Source organism: Carya illinoinensis, chromosome 6, assembly GCF_018687715.1.
Source record: "Carya illinoinensis cultivar Pawnee chromosome 6, C.illinoinensisPawnee_v1, whole genome shotgun sequence".
Lineage (NCBI taxonomy): Eukaryota > Viridiplantae > Streptophyta > Magnoliopsida > Fagales > Juglandaceae > Carya > Carya illinoinensis.
The window spans coordinates 26,407,593-26,423,347 of record NC_056757.1 but is presented as its reverse complement, the minus strand read 5'-3'; the positions used below and the strand labels follow the sequence as shown (position 1 = coordinate 26,423,347).

Sequence of the window (15,755 nt, the reverse complement as noted above, 5' to 3'; positions counted from 1 at the left end):
ACAACAGCTATCCATTCTACACTTCTAGTCATTAACTTTCTTCATCTCTGCATATCCCCATCTAATCACATTTACATTTACAAGTTGATTTAAAAGAAGAATGGTATTGGGTCTACAAAAAGACAAAAAAAATTAAAAAAAAATGCATTGATTTGATGATACATTAAGGTCTCATTTAAATAATGAGATGAGAAGAAATTAAATGAAATGATATATTGTATAAAATAATCGTTATATAAAACATTTTTTTATAATTATTTTAATAGATCATGCATTTCTCTTCCTAAAATCCCTTGATTGAATTCTAAACTTAATAAAATTGCTAGCTCATCATTCTTTGAAGAGGGACACAAACACCTCAGTAGATTGGACTGATGAAGAGCTGTATGTTGCTAACCCATATGTAATATATTATAAAAAAAATAATTTTACTTATCATCACTACATGTCACACACTACACCTATTTTATTTTATTTTTTATTTTTTATAACAAATATGTGGTGTATGGATGATAAGTAGAACAACTCAATTAGTTTAACAAGAATAAAATTAAATTAAAAATAAAAATAATAAGAAATAATTTTAAAATATGTAAAATGTGTAGTGTAGGATGATGAATATCATTCTTAGATTAACAAAGGGCATGTTTGGATATAATTTTATAAATAATGATAAGATAGTTTGAGTAGAAATGTTTTATTTGATTTTAGAAAATGAGAGAAAATTAAAAAAAAATATTATAAAATTATTTAAATATAATTTTTTTTAATATTATATATTTTAAAATTTATAAAAACTATATTAATTTTTGTGTTTAAATAATAATTAAACGTGGAAGTTGAAAATTAAAAATATATATATATATATATATATATTAGTAATATTAGATTTGTCTTGATCATCAAACAAGGCAGTCACATAGTAATCGAGGACGCCCTCCTCCTCTACATGGGTCTGTATCGTCAACGAAGGAAGCCCACCCACAGGATCCGTTTGTACATTTGAGTTCTGTAATAAGAATCTTCCCTGCCCTTTCTATTTAAAGTACTGTTTGGGTGCGGTTGGCGTGCGATAAAATTTAATTTTTTAACTTTATTTATTTATTTATATATTTTTTTATCATCTTTAAAGATTTTTAAAAAATATAAAAAAAATCAATACATGACTTTGTTTGATTGAAATGAGATGTTTTGTTAAAATTTAAACAAAATATTGATATAATCTAATTTTTTAATATTAATTTTATTTTATAATTTAAAAAAATTTAATTATTTATTATATTTTGTATGAAAATTTAAAAAAATTATAATAATTATATAAGATAAAATAATTTTATTTTGTATGATCAAATAAATCCTAATAGTTACTTTCTTAAAATTAGTTTGAATTTAAAAATGATATGAAATGAAATGATTTTAAATGAAAGTTAAATAAAATATCGTTATTATTATTTTGAAATTTAAAAAAGTTAAATTGAAATTTGAAAATTTTGAATTATTTATTATATTTTATATAAAAATTTAAAAAAAAAATTTCATGATGAGATAAAATGAGATAAGATAATTTCTAAATCTAAACGCGGCGTTAACCAATAAATAAAAAATAATTAAAAAAATTAAATATATAAATAATAAAAATGAGTGCTCATAATAAATAGCATTATTCTTCTATTTAACCAGTAGAGAGGTGAGGTAAGGACCTGCAGCTGGACTGGATTAATGGACCCGCCGAGAAATGGTGATCCCTTGCAGACACAGTGGAAGTTGAAGTGAATGCTTGCAACTCCCGAATCCCGAGGTCTTTGTCTTCAGTCCTTTGTTTTGGAGTGGTGGTGGACAGTGAGCGAAAGAGAGAGCGCGCTCTCCAAGCAGATCGGAGTAGACACGCACGGACACACGTACAGAGCTTCAACTTCTCTCTCTCTCTGCCTCTCGCTTTCCATTTCCCAGCTCATACGCGCTCTCCTCCTTTCTTTCAGCTTCCTTGTCTAACCCGACAAAAACACCTCTCTCTCTCTCTCTCTCTCTCTCTCTCTCTCTCTCTGTGCTTGCTCAGAGTTCTTCACGAGTTTACTCGGCTTCAAAAGATTGAATCCGGTATCAGAAATCGTGTCGGCTTGTTTATCGTGAGTGAATAAATGGATCCGTCGGCGCTGATTGACGAGGGATCTTTTTCGAACGCCAATGCTGCTTCTCACAACCTTATGGAGATCTGGCAGTTCCCAGCGACTGGCACTGGGGGCGCGGGGGAATTCGGCGGTGGGTTGGGGCTGAGGAGGACGCCGTTCGGGGATGTTATGGGTGAGAATCGGGACGCTTCAGGCAATGATCCAATGAGTTTGGACCCCGTACCAAATCATGGCGGTGCGAGGAAGCGGCGTGATTTTGAGAACGATTCCGCCAAGGGCGTCTCCACCAGCAATGAAAATGTCGCGGTATTTGCTCAAAATTCATTCCACCTTATTCAATATTCATCCTTGTTATTGTTATATTCTTCGTTATATATTTTTGTTGAGTGAATTAAGTTGTAATTTTTGTCATGGTTTCTCTCGATTTAATGCAATACCATATGGAATTGGAGATTGAAACTGAGTATTTGTGGATGTTTAGCTCAAACAATTTTATTATCTGCGAGATGAGTTGGGATGATTGCGATACTTGATTCTATTTGCTGGATTGTGCAGAAAGAATGCGCCGGAAAGCGGCTCAAAAGAAGATCGGGAAATGGGGATGAGAATCCCGAGTCAAAAGCTGAAGCTCAACCCAGTTCAGGCAAGCGTGTGGAACAGAATACTCGACCAACGTCAGAGCCGCCCAAGCAAGATTATATCCACGTACGAGCGAGAAGGGGCCAAGCTACCGATAGCCACAGTTTAGCAGAAAGGGTAACACCCGTTTATTTATATGTACGGAATGAGAAGTTTTAAATAGTAATTAATAAAATATTATTATAATTTAATTTTTTAATATTAATTTTATATTAAAATTTAAAAAAGTTAAATTATTAATTATATTTTATATAAAAATTTAAAAAAATTATAATAATGATTTGGTATAAAAAATTTTGATACTGTGTAACGAGGCCTAACTTCCAACTTACAATCCTCTCGATATCTTGTTACTTGACTCTGAAGTAATTTTAATGCCGGAAATTTTGATATTACATTTACTTATTTATTTATTTATTATTGATGCTGATGTGACAAGCTTTTATATCAGTAGATTGTACTGCAATAATGGTAGAGTTAGTGGTGCAAATTGAGATGGCAGTGGCTTGCATTGAATGATATTTTATGATTGGAACCATTTGGTGGACAGGCTAGAAGGGAAAAGATCGGCGAGAGGATGACAATTCTACAGGATCTGGTCCCTGGTTGTAACAAGGTATGATATGGCCATTTCTTGAACTTAATCACCTTCTGGTTACAAAGATTTTTTTTTTTTTTGTAAAGTTTAAACCCCCCATTTAGTTTATTTCTTTGTATGTTCAACAATAAATAACCTAATCAGTGACACAGTTGAATCTTGCTCCTCTGTGCATTCCACATCAGAAAAATAATCTCCCAAGCTTTAGTCTGAAAATGAGAACCTTATGGAAGAGAGAGATAGATATATACAATGGGTCTGGTAATATTTATTGTTGCTTGTGTGAGTTTTTTTAGTATTAAATATTCAATACATGTTGTAGATCCAGTTTCTTGTATCTATCTGTCTCCACTTGAAGCTCATAAGTTAGTCAAACTTGAGGGATTTATATTCTTCTACATCAGTTGTATTGGTATATTTTACTTTGAGTTCCAACTAGGCTTTTAAATTCAGGTTATTGGCAAGGCACTGGTCCTTGATGAGATAATCAACTATGTTCAGTCCCTACAGCATCAGGTTGAGGTATAAATTCTCTTAACTGATTTAGATTTTTGTGCTATACTGCTGTTTGTTTAAAATAAGTGAACTTCTTTCACTTACAAAATCAGAAGTCGAGCATTATAAAGTTTTAATGGATTTTGCAGTTCTTGTCAATGAAGCTTGAAGCGGTTAACTCAAGAATGAACCCCAGTATTGAAGTGTTTCCTTCTCAAAATGCAACCCCAGGCTATACGGATCGATATTCATGAATCTGGTTTTCTGTATAATGTATGTATATTTGAAAGCAAGCATAGGTATTGCCTTTCTTATCTTTAACTTGCATATTTCTCTTTTAAATTCCGATTTACAACTGATATTGCGCAAAAGAATAAACCTATGCATAGATGAGTCATGCACCATACATATATCTACTTTGAATGGATGTCAATTTTATTTGGTTTTGCGAATTACTTGTGAAACATTGTCTTCCTTTTTTAAGGAATTTGGGTTTTTTTTTTTTTAGATTTAATTTAGTGCTGCATTCTGATCTTCCATAGTCTCGTTTGTTTTAGTAAATGAGATAAAATGAATTGAGATTAAAGTTAAAAGTTGAATAAAATATTGTTAGAATATATTTTTTTAATATTATTTTTATTTTGAAATTTATAAAAGTTGAATTGTTTATTTTATTTTGTATGAAAATTTGAAAAAATTGTAATGATTAAATGAAATAAGATGAGTTGTGACAACAAACTAAAGAAGTACCATTTTAGGGATGCTTGACTACTGTAACAGTGCAGTAATCATATAAACAACTAGGGCTGTAAGTAAATAGGCTACTTGACAAGCCACTCGAAATTGGTTCAATCAAACTCAAATTTGACTCGATTCGTCTATTTAAATGAGTCCTTCGTGAATGCACAACTATGATAAGTATTATATGATACAAGTCGTACAAACTCTGCTTGCCAATAAACTTTTATTTATTATTGCTTGTAGTATTATTACTATATATATAATGAAAAATATTTTTAATATTTAAAGAGATTGAGAGAAATTATGTTCCTATACTTAATTATAAGATACAATATAAATAATTTATTTTACCAAAATAAGACAACTTGTAAACAAGTTTGATCTCACTCAAATATTAAGGGGCAGATTGGATTGAGAAACTATCTCATCTCATCTCATCTCATCTCACTATCCAAACAATTTCAAAATGAGTTGTTTATAGATGTAAAATCTAATATGATGAAAAGTACGAGTTCGACTCATGTTTTAATCAAAGTTAAAACAAATAAAGCTTGACCACCCACTATCACTTAACTCGGCTCGTTTACACCCCTGCCAACAGCAATCATAGGCTCAGAGGATCGTGCCCCCAATCATACCTTCAACTCTTAAATGAGGCCAATGTAAATGTTTAATTAATTATCAGTCACGCCCCCTTTACGTTGGGATAAGAGAATTCATTTATTTTAAAACAAACAGCAGAATAGCACAACAATCTAAGGCAGTTAGAGAATCCATACCTCAACCTGATGCCATAGGGATTGGACATAGATCATACAAGGGGTAAGTCTACGAAGGGCTTAATCTAACAAGGCAAGACTACCCTACAACAAAGTAGCACTACGAAGAAAAGAAAAGAGACTAATATGAGGAAGACTTGAACAGTGATAATGGATGCTAAAAACTAAAGTTGAATGGATTGCAAATCAATATATTGCACTCAAACGATAAAATGAATTTAGTTTTCAATTTAGTTTATACATAATCGGTTTTATAATGACAGAGACTTACCCTTTCTGTCTCCCCTTCTCTTCTTGCCACAGTCAATCTCTGAACAAAGTGTTTGCTCGAGTGTGACACCAACACTAGGGTTCTTCCATTGCCAAGAGCATCCTTGGTCATTTCATTGTTACCAGCAGAACTGATAAAATGCCCAAAATCAGTTAAAAGGGGTGAAGTGAAAGCATGTAAAGGTCAGAGATACAATCCGAGTACAAAATTTTATGTCATATATTTGGAAGTGGAGAAATCATCACATTAGCGTACATCTATCTCCAACAGGGTAGATGAACCATTTAGACTGTTCAGTTAATAAATCAAATAGTATGCAGTTTGAATTACTTCCTAAGCATATTTATATTGCCTATTTATATCTACACAACTTAAAGCCACAAAAAAGAAAAGTAATCTAGTAGTCATGTAGCTATATAGAAGACCAAAGGAGGAGAAAGAGTGATATTCTGGAGGAAATTCGGTAAAGAGCTCCCCAACAAATAGTCAAAATTATGTAACAGGCTGTGTTGCTCCAAAGGAACTTCCACCGTGGTTAAAGCTGCTCCCACTTGATTGGAAATAAGAAACAACTGCCCATATAACACGCAGGAGCAAGATCACCGTGAACACAGTGCTTCCAAGGGTGCAGACCACCTGAATCAATCATCATATCAGTTGTTAGCTTGTCTCATCTATTACAATGTGTCCGGTTATCAGCTGATTCAGAATGCCAAGACAGTCCGACAAGAGTATTTGTGATGTGGGCCTGTGGCTAAGTCTACAGTTGGAAAATTTAATAAAAAAATCAAACAGTGCAAGAGAGAGAGAGAGAGAGAGAGAGAGAGAGAGCTCATTTGCATGATAAAAAATGTTTCAGCATATCCAATTACCACGACATATAAATGTGGCATTCAAATCCATATGCGCATGTGGTTTGCTTAAAATTGAACATCAAACAGTTAATGGGATCTAACTTATCAAATTCAGTGACGACAAAACCATACCTCAAGAAGTGCTTTCAGAATAGATAGTGAACCCAAGAGCAGAATGCCATCAACTGCAAAAGATACCTGTATTCCCGGTACAAGGTTAGAAAAGAAATTAGCATATTTGAAACACAGACAGTCAAAAAGAACTCGCATTTTACTCCAAAAATTGTGTGACAAAAGTCATAATAATTTACTCACAATAACATGCAGAGATACTGGAGATGATGACGATGTTGATGATAAAGCACCTCTAATTCATAATGACTGCACTTACATAACAGTAGGTTATGTGCTTATGTATAGCATGTTATCCTGGGCTCCTGGTGTTTCCATTTAATGCTATTCTTTGGAAACCCTTCTTCATATGAAGGGGTTTTTACCTCTTTTAATTACTTTGGGGTTGCCTTTTTGGAATCCATTTCCAAAAGAGATTAAACAACAATTTTTTTTTTTTTTAATCCATAGGTGTTTGGACCAGCTTGCACTTGCCTCAACTAATTCCATGGGATCTTGAAATTAATGGCTAGATAAACCTCCAGTAGCCCTGAAGGGACTCGAACTGGTGATCATTGGGAAGCACACTCAAGACCTGACCAATTGCGCTACCCCTGAGGGTTTGAAACAACAGTTTTAAAGCAAATAAAAATCATTCTCTTCCTAAATTTAGCACCAACTACCGAACATTTGGGATCGACATTCGTTTTCTATTTATTGTTGAGTTACATTCATACCCAAAGGATCTTATTCCACCATCTCATCCTCTAGCTTTCATTTGGGATTAGCATTCTTGATAGGGCCCTCTTGAAGTCTTGATCACATAGTGCGTTTTTTAATATATTAGGTGTTGATATAGCAAACTTGACCCATATCCATGATGCAGAGTAGCATCACTGGACAACCTAGAGACACACCTCATGTTCTTGCTTAATGCACGTCTGATACGCTGCAATGGGAGCAGATGTTGAGTTCTAAGTTCATAGATAGAGGAATAAGCAACAAAGAACATGATCCACACATACATACAACTGTCTTGAGAGATCGTGATATCGCATGTGCGTGTTGAGGAATAATCACACATTACTTGTGGACAAGATGTTGGGCATGTTTTTAAAGAATGAATAACCATCTCTTGTTGAACCGGTTTTATGAGATGAGTTAGTCTCATGAATTTCTTCATGGTATTAGAACCTACCATAGGACGAATGGGGCCCACGCTTACTTATCCTGTGACAAGGACCAACAAAAATAATAGCCTACATGTGAGGAAGGGTGTCGAGGAATAATCCAACATTGCCTGTGGACAAACTCTTGGGTATGTTTATAAGAACTGAGTAATCCTCTTTTGTTAAATCGGTTTTATAAAATGAGTTAGAATCATAAATTTCTTTAGTGGGTGTGGTTTCAAGATCCCACCTGAAGTCGAGTTATATCCTTAATATTATTCAATATATTATTCTCAAGTGATTGACATGGGACCTATCAATGTCATAATGTCATAGTCCTCTTCTTCATCTATCAATTTATGCACAAAATCTACCTTCTGATCAATGCGTCAAAGACTACCAGCAGACATAAGGAAAATGAGAGAGAGTTTTCGAAGATTATTCACTACTGATCAGTTTGTTCCTTTAAAATGTCACCTACGTCAAACAGACCCAACACCCAAACTCTTTTCGAGTGGATCCTCCAAAAAACAAACAGCAGTTCCAAGCCAGCATAATTGATTTCTTTCATGCAATCGGTAAGGAAGGAGAAAGAATTACCAGCTGGGGAGGTATTATGGCTGGCAAAACGGAGCGGGAGGCCTTCTTGGCACGCTTGGAGACCTTTTTCAACATGCTTTGCAAGAACCTGATTAACAAATCAAGGCTGCTTTCTGTATCTTCCCCGTCGCTCTCCTCCTCGGCCATATCATCGATTTCGAAGAAAGCTTCATCAATCTCATCCGCTTCTTCGCCGATTGAACTGTTCAACTGAGAACATACATCATCCATCCTATGGCCAAACACTGTCTCCAAGTTCTAACTTTGCGTCCGTGCCTCAGTGAGCGAGTGCGTGCGAGCGTGGGTGACTGGTGTGTGTGTGTGTGTGTGTGTAAGAGAGAGAGAGAGAGAGAGAGAGAGAGAGAGAGAGAGAGAGAGAGATACCTTGCTGTGACAAATGCTGATTATGGGCTTTATGCGAGGGGTGCGGTGGTGTAGATAAAGAGCGTGGTGAGGGAACGAGAAATTTGCAGAAGGTGAGAACGAGGAGTGGAGGGTCGTGAGGTGGATCAATGGGGATAACGTAGCTGCCGCTCCTGCCGCCATTATTGCCCGGTTCGAGATTACAAGCAGCAGCATTACGATACTTGGGCTTGGATTTAGGGACGCATCAATTCCCTGATTCATTATTTGGGGCCCACGTAATATTTGAGACAATGTCTGTCCTCCAGTTTTTTAGGCTCAAACCTGATCTCCAACAAGCCCAACTCTGAGTTTTTGAGATACGAGCAGTCAGAAATATCGGTGAAAAAAATGGAAAACCGGTTAAATGAGACTGGATGGACCGAATCGATTCCATTTATAAGCGGTCCAATACTTTATCTATTAAAAAATAGACAATTAATTATATCAATAAAGTATATAAAAAAATAAGTAAAAGTAGATGTATATAAAATTTTTATTTTCATATTTTGAAAACTAGTTTAAACCAAATTGGCCAGTGTATATATTTATAATGTTTTATATCATATAAACATTTTATATTACATTACTTATTATATGTTAAGTTTTTAATTTATATAACATAAAATTATAATTTTATTATTTAAGTCTATTAATCTTATAACATAAAATTAATATAATACGTGATATAATATAAAATTTTAATATTAAACATAAACATTAATATTAAGTTGTTAATATAAACTTACTTTTCATATATATATATATATAATATTCTTTTTGTATATACATTTGATCATATATACTCATATAAAAAAGTTTATAATTTATATAGATTCTAGTTAAAATCAATATTATACTAGTATGTATTAATTATTATAAAATAATATACTTATACTATAATATAAATAGACTAATAGTTTAACACGTGTAAATATCATATTATTGTATAGATAATCCATAAAATCAAAAAAATCAGACCAAATCGAATTGAAACCAGAAAAGCAAAAAATTTTAGTTTTGGTAGTGAATCGGTCTATTATCAAGGATTATAATATAATTTTTTAATATAATTTTTATTTTAAGATTTAAAAAAGTTGAATTATTTTTTGTATTTTATTTGAAAGTTTAGAAAAATCGTAATGATTAGAGAAAAAATTTAAAAATTTAAAATTAAAAAATATTTATATTTGAATAATATTTAAATACTGAGATAAAATATAATGAGATGGTTTTAAAGGTTTTAAAATCAAACCAGGCCTAAGTCTATAATTTAGACAATGTTTTTTAGAAAAGTTAAGACCTGGTTTTGTTTCACAAACCTTTCAAACCATCTTATTTCATTTTATCTCATATCAACATTCAAACACATATTTTTTAATTTCAAATTTTTAACTTTTTCATCTAATCATTACCTATTTATTCTAACCTCTTAAAAAAAAATCAACTTTTTCAAATTCTAAAATAAAAATTATATCAAAAGATTATATTCTAACCCTATTTTAATTTTATAATTTTTTTATTTAATTTTCTCTCTCTTATTTCTCAAAATTTCAATAAAAATATTAACTCAAATCTTTTAACTACTATTTACAAATTATTTTACCACTATTTACAATTTTTTCATCTTATCTTTATATTATTTCATCTCATTTATGCAACCAAACAAGATTAAATTTTTACATTGAGTTGTTTTGCCATTGAAAAAGTGTGGTCTAATCATATGAAATAATAATAGATATTATTCAATATAGTCTATATCTATTTCACTTTAAAACTATTCAGATAATAAATGTGGCATGCCATCAGATTCCCAATCCGCCAGATCTATAAGAACTAAAAACTGGTATTGCAAAACAGTGGACAAGCATGCCTTAACAACTACCCATAGTGGCCCATGCGTCCCATGCTTTGCGCATCACTGGAGTTCCAAATACACATGCGTCACTCCATCCGATTCTCAGGCCTTAAGACCTTCAAGATCTATCTAATCATCTATGCCTCTCCATAGCTTGCTTGTGCGGTCCCATGCATTAGTACAGATTTGCATGCTTCTTAAAAATCATGCCCAGTAGTAATCAAGTTGACTCTCTATTCTCATGCCCAGTAGTAATCAAGTTGACTCTCTATTCGGGCCTATTTTACAAATTTTCCTAAAACTCCGAATCAACGTGTTCCTCTATCCAAGTTTGTAGAGTAGGAGACAGATACTTTCTTCAAATGCAAAAATAGATCCAAAACTGGTGTAATCCCATCTGTTGTCCAGATGACTAATACAAGAGAGAAGGTGAATTGAGTTGTATTAAAAAAAATAACAATTATAAATCAAATATATAATATAAAATATAAACAAAATATGAAATAACAATAAATATAAAGAGTAAGGGTAAGAGAGAAGCAAACTCAGTATGTTAATGAGGTTCGGCCCCACTGCCTACGTCCTCGCCTTAAGCTACCCCTTGAGGATTCCCAAATTCACTATTCAACCTCCTTCAGGTGGAGATAGAAACCTATTACACCTTTGAACAACACCGCTACAAAGGATCCGTGTAGAATATCCTGTACACTTGCAATCACCTTACACGTGGTGATTCAACTATTCCCCGTGTAGAATACTTTCTACACGCACAAGGGTTATACACACCCTTTTTCTGATACAAAAGCTGATAGTGGGTAGGTTATCAGAAAACACTCATCAATGAGTGAAATAAGAATAATACAGCGCAAATTATATCTCTCAAAATGAACAAGGATTAAGGCTCAATGCTTAGAAAAGAGAGAATAAAAGCTTTGAATGAATGTTGTATGCTCTTGGTGTTGTGAATGTGAAGCTCTCAAATGATCTATTTATAGGCATATGAGACTTCATATTCAAATTTAAAAAGATTCACATGTCAAAGACAACATCATTCACTTTTTCAAAAAATTCAAATAAAAAGTTTTTCTTTTTCAATTATCAAAGACAACATCATTCACTTTTTTAAAAAATCAAACATAATCTTTTACTTTTGGCATATGACAAAATGAGCACACTTTCCTTTTCAAAAAATTCAAACCTAATCTTTTACTTTTTGCATATGATAAAATGAGCACACTTTACTTTTTAAATTTTTCAAACAAAATTATCTACCTTTTGTATAAGTCTAAAAAAGCATCAATCACTTTTGAAAATATTCAAATAAAACATGCACATGTGAAAGATGACAATCAATCATCTTTAATATTTTCAAAGTTCAACCCTTTAATCAAGAAGGCATGCACATGCAAAAGATGATAATCAATCATCTTTCAAAATTTTCAAATTTAATTTTCAAAAATATTCATGCACATGTAAAAAATGTATTTTAATACTTTATGATAAAATATTAATTTTGAGCATTAATCCTAATTTCGAATTTTAAGAGATTTACAACATTACTCTATGACTTTAATGTGAACTTATTTCCTTCTTGCTCATGCTTGGTTCTTTGATGTGCTTGATTTCATTGTGTGAACAACTTGAGCTTGAAACTCCTTTATTCTTTGAATTCATTTGTTATCTCAAAATCCATGTGTAGATTTATAATTACATGAAACTTGAAACCTTGGGTTCAACACCATCTATGATAACCTCTCACGGTTGTAGTAAAAATCTTGGTCAGACCTGTAACAGCCCGCTAGAAATTCAATTGTGAAATTTCTATTAACTTTACGAACCTCGTGAAGACCCCATAAGTTTTCACGAATCCATTAATCGTATAGGTTTTTGTCTAACTACATAATTAGTGTTATTATTTACAATGGTATCAGAAGTGTGTTTTTGATTATTGGAGATAGTTAGAAGTGTCAAAATGTATTATGGTTTGTACCATTAGACTCCGAGGGTTATTTAAAGTCTTATGGTGCAATAACATTTTTTCATATTTTCGGACAAAACGTCTGTTCAAAACTGTAGATATTATTGGATAAAAAGAAATATTTTGAGGTAATTTTCATGAATATTATTGGGTAAAAATATTTTGAGTTGATTTTTATAGATATTATTAGATAAAAATATCTTAAGTTGATTTTTTGTAGATACTATTGGATAGAATATTATGAGATAATATTTTATAGATATTTTGGGTAGGAGAAAACTACACTCAACTCTCAACTCCAGCCTCATCTCTTCCATATCTCATCCATAAGTATCTCCAGCCACCTCTCCCCACGAAATTATCTTCATTTACACTTTCCATTGAAAGAATATCAAACACTCTCTCTCGGACAGCTTTTAGGAGGTCTTTTGCATACCCATTTCGAAGCTTTTGTAAGTGTTTTATCATAAAATCTCCTTCATATAAGTTGTTCCTTTTTTAGTCTAGTTTATATGGATATCTTATTTTCCCCATTTGAAGATCATTTGGTCAATCAAATATTGTATAAACTATAGAAAGGTCATTCTGGGAGGTAAACTGGAGAATATGTTATAATTTGGAGTTTTTGACCAAGCTAATGGATAGATATTGGTCCGAAATTTTTATGGAGTATTGTTAACATGTATATGTGACTATTGGTTGAGGATTTTTGCATGATTAAAGGTTTTGATGAAAGATTTTCTTAGATTTAGAAACTTAGAAACTAGAAGAAGAAAAACAGTTTCTATTTTGAGAAAGTTTAACTCTTTGGTGGTCTAAACCTATTTTAATGACTTTAATAATTTTATTGGAGGATCCTAAGTATCTTATATACATGTTATATTATTATTTTGAAGATATTTGATGTTAGTTTCAAAGATATGAAATTTTATGCAAAGAGATATTCAAATAAGCCAAAATGTGGATATTCTTTGCTAAATTTATGTTTTGGTTAATTTCTAACCATGTAATCTTGAATTAGAAGCTTGTATATGTTTTAGGACATCTTTTTAAACCATGTGATGGTTTGGTTTGAAGATCATATATTTATAAGTCATAGATCAAGAGATTTATCAAAACTAGTTGAGGAAAAAGTTTCTGTTTTTGGACTAAGTGTAAAACCAAAAACTTCAAATGTTATTTTGTGATTTTGGTGACTTTAGTTTGATGATTTAAAGCATGGTTGATGTTAGGATGATATTATGAATATGTTAGAAGTAAGATTTGATTTTTGAAATTCTTGGAGATGTTTTGATTTAAGGTCAAAACTTGTGATTTAAGTGATTGGATCTTTTTACAAAAAAGTTTGGTGTTAATTATTAGCTTTTTCTAAATGGATGTTTTAAGTATGGTTTTGAACTTAGAATTGGAAGATGTTTGTTGCAAAATTTTGGTTTAAGCATGAGTTTTGAAGTTGGAAGGAATTGCAACAAAAATCAAGGGAAATGACCTATGGATGTTTCGGCCATAGTGTGTTCTTCATAGTTGTGTTTTGTTTTAAATTTTTCTGATTTGATATTTAAGTTTAGGACAAAATTTACATGAGGAATGTAAATTTTGGAAACTTTTGGAGTTAGTATGCAAAATCCTTAAGTTATGGATAAAACGGTCATTTTCCCACATGTAGAGAGTAAAATGAAAACTTTACTCTTTAAGTTAGTATTTTCCATATTTCAAATTATTAGTGATTTAGTTCTAACTTTTAGAATCACTAATTACAGTTCCTCGTGGTCGCACTTGAAGTTTTATAAGAAACGCGGAGATCGAGGTAAGTTAGCTTTTAACTTACTAGCAGTCTATTGTGTAAGTGTGCTAAGTAAAGGAACTACAGTGTATGTATGTGTGTTATCATATATGTCATGCCATACCAAGTTATCACGTAATTGTCTATTATACAAAATTTATTCTTTCATCAATTTTTATCTATTACATAATATATTCTGTCATGTATTACTGTACCTTACAAGTACGTCATGCTAAGTATACCATCTATTACATGTATGTCAAGTCATGTAATATTCACTGTTACAAGTATGTCATGTTAAATATGTTGTCTATTATATGTTATGCCATGTTACGAAATGTTTCTATCTCAAGTTGGTCATGTATTTCAAGTTATGTTCAAGTCACGTTATGTTATGTCAGGACTTCAGTCATTTCGTATTCCAGTCATGTTTCATCTTTATTACTTATGTATGGGGTCACAGCAATTGTGGCGCATACACTGCGTGAGACACAGCAATTGTGACACGTAGAATACATGGGGCCACAACAACTGTGGAGTATGTATTTAAGCAGTTAAAGAATAAGTTTCCGTAGAATACATGAGGCCACAACAACTGTGGTGTATGTATTTACACGTAGAATACATGGGGCCACAACAACTGTGGAGTATGTATTTTTCATATTAAGTCAAGTTTGTGTAGAATACATGGGGCCACAACAACTGTGGAGTATGTATTTACACGTAGAATACATGGGGCCACAATAACTGTGGAGTATGTATTTTTCACGTTAATTCAAGTTTCAAAGCAAGTTCATGCTAAGTCAAATTTCAGAATAAGTTCATGTCAAGTCAAGTTCAGTTCATGTTTCAATTTAAGTTATGTCAATTATGCTATGTTGTACGCCAAGTTATGCTTTAATTACTTATGAATTTGATTATGCATTTATGCTTTTACTGTCATCCATGCATTATTAGTTTGTGTGGAAGTTTTTTTGTTAACTTACTGAGATTTGTAATCAAATCTCACTTTGGTAGTTGGTAGTCCCAACTACCATTCCCCCCGAATGGTAGATCTTGTTACAGGACCTGAAGGAGAATCAGGAGCTGATCAACTAGACACAGTTGACTAAGCGACGGTGCGACATAAATGTTAATATAGTAATTAACGTAAATTACTATTTGTACGATTGAGTTGCATATCTAGTACTTTTTGGATCATAACCATTTTGGACTAGTGTTGTGATCCTAGTTGTTCAATGGATTTTTATGTATGAAATATGTTTTAAGCATTTGAGATCTTTTCAATTTGGTGTATAGTATTGCTAAAGAAAAAATTTATCCACTGCGAATATTGCATATTGTTGGA

General features: G+C 32.2%; 2 protein-coding genes across 4 annotated transcripts; one reads left to right on the top strand and one right to left on the bottom strand.

Annotated features, from left to right (window-relative positions):
- The first annotated feature begins 1,668 nt into the window (after positions 1 to 1,668).
- On the top strand, positions 1,669 to 5,989 carry LOC122314001 (transcription factor BPE-like). 3 transcript variants are annotated; one of them, XM_043129365.1, is made up of 6 exons: positions 1,669 to 2,435; positions 2,685 to 2,906; positions 3,319 to 3,384; positions 3,820 to 3,888; positions 4,011 to 4,160; positions 5,685 to 5,989. In XM_043129365.1, the coding sequence occupies exons 1-5, from the start codon at positions 2,139 to 2,141 to the stop codon at positions 4,113 to 4,115; spliced, it is 759 nt and encodes a 252-aa protein (XP_042985299.1). In that variant the 5' UTR covers positions 1,669 to 2,138; the 3' UTR covers positions 4,116 to 4,160; positions 5,685 to 5,989. The 3 variants fall into 3 exon arrangements, with proteins under 3 accessions (XP_042985299.1, XP_042985298.1, XP_042985300.1); XM_043129364.1 differs by lacking the exon at positions 5,685 to 5,989 and having other exon boundaries at positions 1,670 to 2,435; positions 4,011 to 4,313; XM_043129366.1 differs by lacking the exon at positions 5,685 to 5,989 and having other exon boundaries at positions 1,671 to 2,435; positions 2,685 to 2,885; positions 4,011 to 4,313.
- On the bottom strand, positions 5,533 to 9,042 carry LOC122314002 (protein SHORT HYPOCOTYL IN WHITE LIGHT 1-like). The gene is made up of 4 exons (XM_043129367.1): positions 8,771 to 9,042; positions 8,387 to 8,596; positions 6,639 to 6,704; positions 5,533 to 6,288 (listed from the first exon to the last, which is right to left on the bottom strand). Exons 1-4 carry the CDS (start codon positions 9,011 to 9,013, stop codon positions 6,145 to 6,147), a joined length of 663 nt encoding a protein of 220 aa, XP_042985301.1. The 5' UTR covers positions 9,014 to 9,042; the 3' UTR covers positions 5,533 to 6,144.
- Between the last annotated feature and the right edge of the window lie 6,713 nt (positions 9,043 to 15,755).